This window comes from Littorina saxatilis, linkage group LG2 (assembly GCF_037325665.1).
Source record: "Littorina saxatilis isolate snail1 linkage group LG2, US_GU_Lsax_2.0, whole genome shotgun sequence".
NCBI lineage: Eukaryota > Metazoa > Mollusca > Gastropoda > Littorinimorpha > Littorinidae > Littorina > Littorina saxatilis.
Window position 1 is genome coordinate 52046645 of NC_090246.1, and position 13184 is coordinate 52059828.

A 13184-nucleotide genomic window follows, 5' to 3' on the forward strand; every position below is an offset into this window, starting at 1 on the left:
GTAACTGTAAAGAAATCTGTCTAGCAAGCTTGAATTAAGTCCAATCAACACCAAATGTTGTGTACTAATTAAAAAATGGATGCCCTGTTCAGTCGTGCTATTTATAAGTTTGTCACGCGATTTGTTTTATCAAAGGGGGGTGAAAGGGGGATAATTTGTGTTTTTGAACTTTTTTTGTGTGTGTTTTCTTTTCCACTGCTTTTTTGACTCACATGCGAAGCAAAAGTGAGTCTATGTACTCACCCGAGTCGTCCGTCCGGACGTCCGGACGTCCGGACGTCCGGCCGTCCGGAAAACTTTAACGTTGGATATTTCTTGGACACTATTCAGTCTATCAGTACCAAATTTGGCAAGATGGTGTATGATGACAAGGCCCCAAAAAACATACATAGCATCTTGACCTTGCTTCAAGGTCAAGGTCGCAGGGGCCATAAATGTCTAAAAAACAGCTATTTTTCACATTTTTCACATTTTCTCTGAAGTTTTTGAGATTGAATACCTCACCTATATATGATATATAGGGCAAAGTAAGCCCCATCTTTTGATACCAGTTTGGTTTATCTTGCTTCAAGGTCAAGGTCACAGGAGCTCTTCAAAGTTGGATTGTATACATATTTTGAAGTGACCTTGACCCTGAACTATGGAAGATAACTGTTTCAAACTTAAAAATTATGTGGGGCACATGTTATGCTTTCATCATGAGACACATTTGGTCACATATGATCAAGGTCAAGGTCACTTTGACCCTTCTGAAATGTGACCAAAATAAGGTAGTAAACCACTAAAAGTGACCATATCTCATGGTAGAAAGAGCCAATAAGCACCATTGTACTTCCTATGTCTTGAATTAACAGCTTTGTGTTGCATGACCTTGGATGACTTTGGGTCAAGGTCACATGTATTTTGGTAGGAAAAATGTGTAAAGCAGTTCTTAGTGTATGATGTCATTGCTAGGTTTAGTTATTTGACCTTGACCTTCAGGGTCAAGGTCATTTAAAGGTCAAGGTCAAGCATGTGAGTCGTATGGGCTTTGCCCTTCTTGTTAAAAGTTATTTTTTAACAGAAAGCATTATAAATAATGTTATAACCAAACAAGGTGTAAAACCTATGAATTAGCTGAAATAATTATTGTTAACATTGTACACAGAAATAAGGAGACAGTACCAAGAAAAAAAGCAAATCACGCATTCACTCACAGCATCCTGACTCAAATGAAACAAAACTGTGACACTCACCAAATAATGTCCAGGTAATCCATATTGAATATAAGTCACATTTTCACAACAAAGTACCAACTGTACACCTATAAACATTTCCAAAAGGATTAGGAGGCTCCAGCCAGCCATTGTTATCAGTACTGCCACGCCCCCTAGCACCTACACAATTCCGAGATACATGTGCGTCTAGCAGTACCACCCCTGCCACGTGTAGTTTGCCGACTCGTACTAGCAACAACAGGACTGTTTCTTCCTCACTATCACTGCTATTATCGCTTTCTTGAGACGAAAACGACACGTCGGAATCATGATCTACAGGATCCTCAAGATCCAACATCCGGAGAATCTCCTCCCGTGACAAGGCTCGCCTTCGATTCAGTTTTTTTGTTCGAAAAAACCACGCAAATCTGCACTAATTTGATCAGGGCGGAAAAGGAAGTCACGTGTATCAAGAGAAACAACTCAATTTATTGCAAGCTTCAAAAACCGAGAAGCAATCACGAGTCGTTTACCTTGTATGACTGTTACTGAAAAATTCACATCCCGTCCATGGGCGTGTCAGCGCTGTTACTGATTTATTCACCTCCCGTCGCGAAAGTGTTAAGCAGAGGATACATATAACATTGTGTGTATGTTGGTGTTGATGTGTTTGTGAGTGAGTGTATGTGTACAGTATGTGTGGGTTTGTTTGCGTGTGTATGTGTGTGTGTTGTGTGGGTTTGTTTGCGTATATGTTGTGCGTGTGTATGTAGGTTTGTTTGCCTGTGTGTGTGTGTGTGTGTGTGTGTGTGTGTGTGTGTGTGTGTGTGTGTGTGTGTGTACAAGTGTGTGGGGGTGTACGTTCGTCCGTGCGTGTGTGTACATGCATGTGTTGCACGTGCCTGAGTGTATGTGTGTGTGTTTGTTTGTGTGTGTGTGTGTGTGTGTGTGTGTGTGCGTGTGAGATAAAATGTCTAGTTCCTTTATTCATTTCACATATCTACAGACGGACATCAATGAGTGTGAAAGCCAGCCATGCAGACACGGAGGCCAGTGCATAAACCAGCAGAACAATTTCACCTGCAACTGTACACCGGGCTGGACTGGACAAATGTGTGAGACTGTGGAGCAGAAGTGTAACCCCGCCACATGCCAGAATGGGGCCGACTGCTCTAACCTCTTCGACGACTTCTACTGCAGGTACATAGTGCGCTGTTTCAGCTCTTTAGAATGACTAAATGTCTCTGACCTGATGGAGTGAAGAACTGGTTTTCGAGTTACAGCATCGCAGATTTGAGTGTATATGTTGCAGGAATTGGTAATTTGATGGTTAGATCTTTCTGATAAGAGGACACTCCTGGGATTAGAGAACCTTTCAAGGTTGGTTGGTTGGTAATTAACGTCTCTACTACCGATATGGCTATCAAGGACCGATGCACATAGGGTACAATAGTCTTTGAAAGAAAAAAAAACAAAAAAACATTCAAAGTATACACCCCCCGCGGGCTAGGGGGAGTCCCATATTGGTTGGGACGAGAAAGAATTTACCCGATGCTTCCCAGCATGTCGTAAGAGGCGACTAACGGATTCTGTTTCTCCTTTTACCCTTGTTAAGTGTTTCTTGTATAGAATATAGTCAATTTTTGTAAAGATTTTAGTCAAGCAGTATGTAAGAAATGTTAAGTACTTTGTACTGGAAACTTGCATTCTCCCAGTAAGGTAATATATTGTACTATGTTGCAAGCCCCTGGAGCAAATTTTTGATTAGTGCTTTTGTGAATAAGAAACAATTGACAAGTGGCTCTATCCCATCTTCCCCCTTTCCCCGTCGCGATATAACCCTTCGTGGTTGAAAACGACGTTAAACACCAAATAAAGAAAGAAAGATTCAAAGTATACACAGTTGTATTAAGGGATGGGACAAGTCCTACCTATGTCTGTGCTTGAACTCAAAATGATATGAGAGAAAGGAGAAAGTGTTCACTTGCATTGTTGTTTTTGCAGCTGCAAGCCCAACACATTTGACAAGACCTGCAGCAATGCTCCCAGCATCTGCTTCAACGCCAACCCCTGTATCCATAGCAGCAACTGCTCTGAACGCCAGGGCATTGCATCCTGCGACTGTACTCCAGGTGGGTTTGTATGTCCCTTCAGTTACGCCTGTGAAAGCTTCTCTAATGTTGACTTATCTAATGTGTATAAACATTTTGTGTGTTTGTCATGTGTGGTGAATTTCTGACCAGAGTGTCTAATTGCTCAGTCAATACAGTCAAACCTGTCTATAACGACCTTGCAAGGGACCTACATAAATAGGTTGTCTTAATGGAAAGGTGAATCATATAGGAGAGAACCTTTTCGGATATCCTTGGGGTGGTTGAAATGGGAAGGTGGTCATTATCAAGAGGTGCTGCCAGGGCAGGTTTGATTGTACAATCAACCCACTTGGACACATACCAGAACTCTACAGCTCGGCTGCTTCATGTGCATGATAGGAATTATTTGCTGAATTAACTTTGAAGCTTGACATGGGTGTCAGTTACGAAATTAACTCAACAGCAAAATGTCCACAGCACAGAGAGCTGCTAGATTTTTTTGTATGTGTCCAAGTTAAAAGATGCTCTTTCCGAGGTAAAAAAAAAAGCCTAAAAGGATCTGTGGATATCTAGAAGACAGTATAGTCGGAAAGGAAGGTACCTTCAAGTAGGTTTTGTCATGTTGAAAACTTTTGACTGTGCCAGTGTGAGACTCTTTTTCTTCTTCTTTTGCGTTCATGGGCTGAAACTCCCCTGTACACTGACGTTTTTTTGCATGAGTGGGTTTTTACGTGCATGGCCGTTTTTAACCCCACCATTTGAGACTCTTTTTAATCCTTAAGTATCATTTTGTCAAATACATCATCTCCCTCCTCAAGTACCGTCTTTTTGGCAGCTGTTGTATGTAATATTTTCTTGTTCTTTCAGAATATGCGGGCAAGGGTTGTGAGTTGCTGAAAGATGTGTGCAGCAGCAGGACCCCAGTGTGTATGAATGGTGCAACATGTAGCTCTTCTATAGAGGGCTTCTCTTGCCAGTGTCCTGCAGGTTAGTCCTTTCATGGCATTTCCCCGTCTCTCTTTTTCTTCTCGTCTCATAGATTTGTTCACACGAGCAGGTACTGTGATCATAACATCAACAACTGTGTGTCCAACATGTGCCCTGCAACCAGCCCATGCATTAACATGGTCAACCAGCACATGCATTAACATGGTCAACCAGCACATGCATTAACATGGTCAACCAGCACATGCATTAACATGGTCAACCAGCACTTCTGCAGGTGCCCTTGTTTCTGTCTCGATCCTCTTACTTTTTTCTTTCTTGCCCTGTTATTATTCAGTGTATATTGGTAATGTTAGTATGACTTATATTGGTACTGGCAGTTTGACCTGTCTTGCTTCCTTACAATTTTGTATCTTTGTTAACAAGATTATATTTCATATGCATTTTCATGGCGTCATATGCTATAGTATCAGAATGATATGGTAAAGCAACCAGCACTCATGCAATCTTCTCTTTCTGAACAGGCTACACGGGCAGGTACTGTGATCGTAACATCAACGACTGTGTGTCCAACATGTGCCCTGCAACCAGCACATGCATTGACATGGTCAACCAGCACTTCTGCAGGTGCCCAGTAGGCAAAGCAGGGGAAAACTGTGACAAAGGTAATTAAATGACATATTCTTTACCCAATTCTGTCGAATGATTCTTCAGGATACTGCCGCCCACGTGGCGCGCAGGGTATTGTGGGTAACCAGGCTGGGTCAGGCCATAGCAACGGCTATGGCGTCTTTTTTTAGCTTGGTTACCACCCTACAAGGGCAGGTAATTTGAGTAGTTTTTCGACATCTAGCATGTGAGATCAAGGTCAATGCATTTATTAGAATTGGGTAAGTATATTAATCAAATGAACATTTATTATTGAAATTTTCGACTTAACCATATGTAAAGATCTTTATCATATGCTATAGTATCAGAATCATAAGGTAAAACAACCAGCACAAACTGGCTCTACTGGCACGGTGTGCTCTCTAGCAAAAACGTCTGTTAAATGTTCCATCAGCATCATAGGTTATCAGTTAGGATAATACCCCAGCGATACATGGGGACTAACATAACAGAAATGGTAAACTCTGAATGAGATTTAAAATTGAGAGTAGACAGATCTGAGATCTCAACTGTTCAAAAATTAACATTCTGATTTAAGGAAACCAGTCTGCCAAGCACATGCACACGTCACATGGATGCATGCATATCCACAGACAAACAGATGCACCGACACCAGCAAGCAGCTCTCACAAAAGAGATCACACGCATCGACACAGCGATGCATCGATGCAGTCAATATAACACTTACCTCGACAGTACTATTCTTGCACATTATCTATTATAGGCCGAAAAAATTGGACAAAACGCTGAGTGGGTACAATTATCTCCCATAACCATGCGCCACCGTGGATCCCAAGCACTGTCCGAGTGCTTCCCCCTTACAGGATGTAGGTGGCGCGTCCTCTTTCTTTTTTCGCGCGTGTCAGACCGGCTGTGTTTCTGCTACGCTCCCGGATTATTTTGGACTAAGAGGCTCCTTTTCTGTGTGGACTATCACCTGTTGGATTATTGTGTGTTATTCCACTTCTGGCTTGAGGCTACGTTGTGTTTCCTTCAACTTGTGCCTCCGTTTTTGTGTGGCGGACTCGGCGTGCCTCCCGTCCTACTTCGTGGTGACCGGTCGTCTGCTTCTCGTTTCGCCGCATTCACTTGAGTATTGACCTAAATTTTCTTTGAATTTTGTTAATTCTCGGTCTTTAAGGGTACGTACAGGGCGAGGTAGGATGTCTCGTCCTGTTTTGGGCTCTGGTTCTACGGAACCAGAGTCTGCCGGGGGCAACCCTTCTCCGGGCGCCCAGCGTCATGTTTTACGCACGGAGAAGGGGATCTTTCGGCGCTCCGACTCTCCCTCCCCAAACGCTTTGCGTTTGCGGCGAGGGAGGGCGGAGAAAGCCTGTTTGAGCAAGCTCAATGCGAGCTTGCTCAAACAGGCTGGGCTTGAGCCTGGGACTTCGGGCGGGGCTGCGCCGTCGAAGGTTCGGGGAAGTTCGAGGGGAAAGAAAAAGCTTCTTTCTCCTTCTCCTTCAGTGGAACAGGCTTCCCCCCCTTCGACGCCGTTGTCCGGCCCTCAGTCTCAGGCTTCAGCTCCTCCCGGTTTCGAGCCTGGGGGGAAGGTTTCCTTCTCCCCCCTGGCTCGAATCCGGGGGCAGGTCGATTCCCAACCCTCTTTGGGGGTTGGTGAATCCGATCTAGGGGCTACTGGAGAGACTCAGGTTTTGACAGCCAACGGCCATACCACGTTGAAAACACCGGTTCTCGTCCGACCACCGAAGTTAAGCAACGTCGGGCCCGGTTAGTACTTGGATGGGTGACCGCCTGGGAACACCGGGTGCAGTTGGCATTAAAATCTTTCTTTTTCCGGTGCCTCTCCTGTGCCCTCCTCGGTTTCCACCGCTGTGGAAGCCAGGAGGGACACGGGTCCTCCTCTGAACTCCCTCGCTGGGTCGTCTGCTGCTGTTTTGACAGTAGTTTCGGCCTCCTGGGGGGGGGAGATCGGAGGAGATGACGGGGTCTCTGAATTCCCTCCCCGCTGGGGTTGGGATGCGAATTGACCCCGTTCAGGGCGGTCCTGTGGGGGCAGGGGTTTCAGGCTTCGTGCCTACGACCACTGCTACTACGGTTCCCTCTGACGTCCGTGTGACTGGTGGCTGTCCCTCTTGAAACGCTCCGGCCGACTAGTTACTGGACGTGGAGGTGTTCGACAGAACGTGGTACTTCTGTCGAATGGTCAGGGCGACGGGAACATTGTTTCTGTTGCTCAGACCGACACCTCCGACCGGACCGTCTTGACCCCACGCCATTCCTTAGCGTCTGGTGTTCGGGTGACGGATGGTCCGGACCAAGGGTCCGGAACGTTCCAGGCTTACGGGTCGGGATCGAACCGGACCCACGGGTCCCGACTGGACTTGACCTCCGGGTTTGGTCCGGACGGGACCCATGGTACGGGACCGTACCGGACCTTAGGGTCCGGTGCGGGACAGTACCTCTGGCCCTTGCCGGACCCCCCGGACCTACGGGTCCGGATGGTACGGTACGGGACCAGTGTTTCGGTCGGGACCGGACCACCCGACCACCTCTGTTGGTCTGGGTGGTCTGGCACCGAACCGGAACACACCGGACCTACGGGTCCGGAGGGTACGGTACCGGACCAGTGGTCCGGTCGGGACCGGACCACTCGACCACCTCTGTTGGTCCGGGTGGTCTGGCACCGAACCGGACCATGCCGGACCTACGGGTCCGGATGGTACGGTATGTCCACGTCCGGACCGAGCCACCCGAACACTTCTGTGGGTACGGATGGTTCGGTACCGAACGGGACCTCCGGATGGTACGGGACCGGACCGAATCTACGGGTTCGGATGGTCCGGTACCGGACCACCCGACCACCTCTGTTGGTCCGGATGGTCTGTCACCGAACCGGACCATACCGGACCACCGGACCTACGGGTCCGGATGGTACGGTAGGTCCACGTCCGGACCGAACACTTCAGTGGGTACGGATGGTTCGGTGCCGTACGGGACCTCCGGATGGTATGGGACAGGACCGGAACACCGGACCACCCTACCGGATCGGTCCGGACCACCCGACCACCTCTGTTGGTCCGGATGGTCTGGCACCGAACCGGACCTACGGGTCCGGATGGTACGGTATGTCCACGTCCGGACCGAGCCACCCGAACACTTCTGTGGGTACGGGTGGTTCGGTGCCGAACGGGACCTCCGGATGGTGCGGGACCGGACCGGACCTACGGGTCCGGATGGTCCGGTGCTGGACCGGTGGTCCGGTCCGGACCGGACCACCCGACCACCTCTGTTGGTCCGGATGGTCTGGCACCGAACCGGACCATACCGGACTTACGGGTCCGGATGGTACGGTGTGTCCACGTCCGGACCGAGCCACCCGAACACTTCTGTGGGTACGGATGGTTCGGTACCGAACGGGACCTCCGGATGGTACGGGACCGGACCGGAACACCGGACCACCCTACCGGACCGGTCCGGACCACCCGACCACCTCTGTTGGTCCGGATGGTCTGGCACCGAACCGGACCTACGGGTCCGGATGGTACGGTACGTACGTCCACGCCCGGACCGAACCACCCGAACACTTCTGTGCGTACGGATGGTTCGGTGCCGAACAGGACCTCCGGATGGTACCGGACCTACGGGTCCGGACCTACGGGTCCGGATGGTCCGGTGCGGGACCACCCGACCACCTCTGTTGGTCTGGATGGTCTGGCACCGAACCGGACCATACCGGACCACCGGACCTACGGGTCCGGATGGTACGGTATGTCCACGTCCGGACCTAACCACCCGAACACTTCGTTGGGTACGATGGTTCGGTGCTGAACGGGACCTCCGGATGGTACGGCACCGGACCGGACCACCCTACCGGACCGGATCGGCACCCCCGACCGGACCGGACCATTTCTTTTCTGATCAGACCCCATGGGTTCCTGTTCAGTCTATAAATGGCGGGGGTTCGTTGGCTGGGCTGACCCAACAGTCGCAGGGTTGTTGTTTTTCTCCCCCTTCGGCTGCTGGAGACGTTTCGTCTTTGGGGCAGGGGTCTTCGCGGCCTCTTGCTTCTGTGGGCGTTTCTTCACAGCCTGCTTCATCGCTTTCGGCTCTTCCCCCTCAAGCTCCCTACACTCCTGCTTTTGAGGAGTTGTCGGGAAGTGAAGAGGAGAGTGAGTCGGAGGACGATAGGGAGGAGGATCAGGGTCGCCCTGAGGTTAACACTGAACCTCTACCCTTGCCGGTTTCTGATGGAACTTCCGAAGCTATGCTTCGTACTTTCCAACAGTACATGACAGACATCACGCGGCGTCTTGACGTCACGGATGCCTCTCTTAAGCGTCTGTCGTCTAGTGTTGACACACAGGACCTGGACCCGGGGTCTGAGGACGAGAGGCAGGAGGCTCGTCCTCGCACAGCTAGAAGGACGTTTGAACAGTTTCAGGACGTCCTTCCCTGAGACGCCCTCTCGTCCTTTGAGTCCGCTTCGGCCCGGGCGCGGGAGGCTCACGCCGCGTCTGCCGGCGGCTCGTTTTATGAACGATCCGGCCGCCGGCAATTCGCGTTCCACCCTAGTCTAAGTGCCACGGTGGAAGCGGCAGCACATCGCCTGAGGAGTACAGATTCACGTGCAAACGCGACCTATGTTCCTCGGGAGGACGCGGGTTCAGTGCCATGCTTTCCTTTGGGAGGCGCACCTCCACTGTTTCCTCGTGTCCAATCTGTTTCGTCCCTCCCTTTTCCCTTTGACTCTCGAACTCTCCCTTTCCAGACTTCGAGTGTTTAGGGTGGGGCTGACGGTGATGTGTTCGTTGGGGAGGTGCCTTCGGTCAAGAAGGTGGAACTGAGCTCTGCTTCGTTCCACAATCTTGAGGCCACCGTTTCTTCCACAGTCGAGGCCCAATCACAGGCCTTGACATGGATGAGCACGCTGTCCACACTGTTGGACCCTCCCAATCGGGCAGAGTCCGATTCCACTCGGGTCCTTGACACGGTTCGAGTGGATCGGGCTTTGCATGCCGTGCGATCGTGCGTGACGTCTGCGGCAGAATTGGCCATTGGAACACGGGTCCACTTTATTGGCCCTGTTCCGTGATCATTTTCTGCCTACTTCTATAGTGCCTCCGGATATGAGGAAGAGTCTGAGGAACACGTTTCCTCAGCCTTCTTCCCTCTTTCATCCGGACACTGTTCGTTCTGTGGTGGAGTCCACACGCCAGAGGAACACTGATTCTCTGATGGTTGGCCTCGCTGCTTCGGCGACGGCGGCGGGGAGTAAGAGAAGTGCTACAGTCACCTCCAGCTCCCAGCCTCAGAAGAAGAAGAAGAAGCCAGTTTCACTGCCTCCTTCTTCCTCCTCTTAGGCGCCTGTTGCGTTCCCAAGCAAGACGAAGGGTGCTCAGACAGGTAAGGGGAAGCAGCACCACCAGGGGGGGTGGTCGCAAGCCTGCGCCTGCCCGCCAGCAGAATTTTCAGTGAGTCCCGGCCCTACGTTGACGCCCCCTCAAGTTGCCCCTCTTTCGTCCGGCGGTTCCCTTTTTTCGGGCCCGCGGCATGTGGGGCAGACTGGTCTCCAACCAGTTTTTCTTGAGGGTGGTGTGGTCGGGGTTTTCTCTACCGCTGTCGTCACAACCTCCATTGTCCGCTCTACCTTGGACGTTCCCCCCTCCTCGAGAGCCTGCCAGATGGCAGGCTCTTCAGGACGAGGTGAACTCGTTGGTCGAGAAGAAGGCGGTCTACCCCCTTTCTCAGCCTTCTCTGGGGTTCTGCTCCCGCCTGTTCACCGTCCCCAAAAAGGACGGCCGGTTCAGGCCGGTGTTGGACCTCTCCACCTTGAACTTGTACCTTCACAGGTGCAAGTTCAAGATGGAAACCCCTTCGTCGGTCCGGTTGGCCATCCGGCCAAACGATTGGGCCATGTCTGGGACCTCCAGGATGCTTACTTCCACATCCTGGTGGCCCCGGGGTACCGACATCTGCTCCGGTTCGTTTGGGAGGGCACGGTGTTCGAGTTTCGGGCCCTCCCATTCGGCCTGTCCTTGGCCCCTCTGATTTTCAACGGGGACAACAACACCACATGCTTAGCTTACCTTCGCCACCAGGGGGGCACCAATTCTCGGTCCCTCTCCCTGTTGGCGGAGGAGATTCTGCTCTGGTGCCAGACCAATCAGGTCCGGATGTCAGTCCAGTTCGTTCCGGGGAAACTGAACGCCCTGGCCGACATTCTCAGTCGGGGCGATCAGGTTCTCTCCACAGAATGGACCATCGCTCACAACGTTCTACAGCGTCTGTGGGCAAGGTGGGACCGTCCTCTGATCGATCTGTTCGTAACTCGATTCAGCGCTCGGCTTCCCAGGTACGTCAGCCCCTTTCGAGACATGAATGCGTTCCACTTGGACGCATTCACTCTCTTGTGGAGGCTCCTCGATGCTTACGCCTATCCCCCGACATCTCTGATTCCGAGGGTGCTGGCAAAATATCTGCAGGAACGACCAAGACTGATTTTGGTCGCGCCTTACTGGCCAACAGCTCCGTGGTTTCCAGATCTTCGCGGTCTCACCCACGTAGACCCTCTACCTCTGGATCTGGACGGGGGAGGTCTGCTCCAGCCTCGATCATGCCTCCCTCATCCACGTCCAGAGAGTCTGTGCTTGACCGCATGGCTCTTGTGCGCTCCAAACTGCTTGCACTAGGATTGCACAAGAGTTCAGTAGAGTTTTCCTTGAACGCTAAGAGGCGATCAACTAATCAGCTCTACGACTTACGCTGGAGAGCTTGGGCCACCTTCGCCTTGTCCAAGGGGATAAAGCCGCTTTATCCCTCAACACAGGACTTGGCCAACTTCCTGGTGGAAGTGTATCAAAAGAAGAGTCTTTCTTCTAAGACTCTTCTTGGATACAGATCTGCCATCGCTTCCACGATTGCGGCCGCTACTGGTCGCAGAACTGAACACTTGATCAGGTCCTCCCTCATCGCTAATGTCCTTTCGGGTATTAGCAATGCAGCGGTGTCTAAACCTCTGGTTTCATTTCCCAAGGGGGATGTCTTTCTGGTCCTCAAACTCCTGCGTAGCAATGAGTTTGAACCCCTGGCAGGCATCAGTATCAAGTTGCTGATTTTTAAGACTAATTGTTCCTCATCGCTTTAGCCACTTGCCGTAGACTCAGTGGTATTCAAGCTTTGAGTGGCCTGGACTTTGACATTGAGTTCACCACACAGCAGTGGTTGCTAGCATGGTCACGTCAGTCTAAGGTATGTTTCTTGGGTATATTTTCTTTTACGGTAGTACTGTTCGAAAATTGCCTGGGTATCTTAATCCTTGGATTTAAGTGATTTTGATTAAGGAGTTTAATACTCTACATATCACCCTCACACCACTCTGGTATTCTGTGCAAGAATAGTACTGTCGAGGTAAGTGTTATATTGACTGTAAGGCTTCTTTTTAAGCCTACTGTCTATATGATACTTACCGAGACAGTACTATTAGAGTTTCCCTCCCGCCTCCCCTCTTGATATGTTATGGGCTTTTTGAGGGTCTGCAGCTCATAAAGAAAGAGGACGCGCCACCTACATCCTGTAAGGGGGAAGCACTCGGACAGTGCTTGGGATCCACGGTGGCGCATGGTTATGGGAGATAATTGTACCCACTCAGCGTTTTGTCCAATTTTTTCGGCCTATAATAGATAATGTGCAAGAATAGTACTGTCTCGGTAAGTATCATATAGACAGTAGGCTTAAAAAGAAGCCTTACAGACTGACATAAAGAAACACGCAGACAGAATCCACACACAATCACACACAGATGTACGCAGGCATGCACACACACACACACACACACACACACACACACACACACACACACACACACACACACACACACACACACACACACACACACACACACACATTGGAAGAAGGGTTGACGGTGTCATGCATCCTTCTGGCGCTAAATCTTTCTCTTTTTTTAAGGCATAAACATTCAGCTCAAGACCTTTTTTTGAAATGTTGCCAGATGTTGACCGTCGCTTTGACCTGCTGTTCTGGAAACCACAAAAGACTAGCATGGCCGCCCTAGGCTACCCTCTCCACCTGACAGGGGACGGCTTTACCATCACCATGTGGATCCAGTTTCTGGAAAAGGGAGAAACAGGAACCTTTTTCACCCTCTATCAAGTCAGGTGTGTGAGCGTGCCATTCTTTGGACAAGTCGATTTGTCCTTGTGGATTGCAGTGAAACGCCCCTTTTTTCAGACTTCCTCCTTTTTAAGACCATGATTTTATTACATTTTTGTTATTACCACCTCTCCATTTTAAGACTCCC

The 13184-nt window shown here is 50.2% G+C and overlaps 1 protein-coding gene and 1 non-coding gene across 6 annotated transcripts in view; both read left to right on the top strand.

The window, feature by feature from the left end:
* LOC138959186 (uncharacterized) overlaps positions 1–13184 on the top strand; it is a 238685-nt gene that overhangs the window by 167319 nt on the left and 58182 nt on the right. For all 5 annotated transcript variants that reach the window (XM_070330571.1, XM_070330570.1, XM_070330574.1 and 2 more), the window contains 5 exons: positions 2203–2396; positions 3201–3328; positions 4157–4276; positions 4759–4899; positions 12876–13041. In XM_070330571.1, coding sequence (XP_070186672.1) covers positions 2203–2396; positions 3201–3328; positions 4157–4276; positions 4759–4899; positions 12876–13041 — 749 coding nt within the window. The remainder of the gene's footprint in view (positions 1–2202; positions 2397–3200; positions 3329–4156; positions 4277–4758; positions 4900–12875; positions 13042–13184) is intronic.
* On the top strand, positions 6565–6683 carry LOC138960551 (5S ribosomal RNA). The gene has a single exon (XR_011454027.1). It is a non-coding gene; the product is annotated as a 5S ribosomal RNA (ribosomal RNA).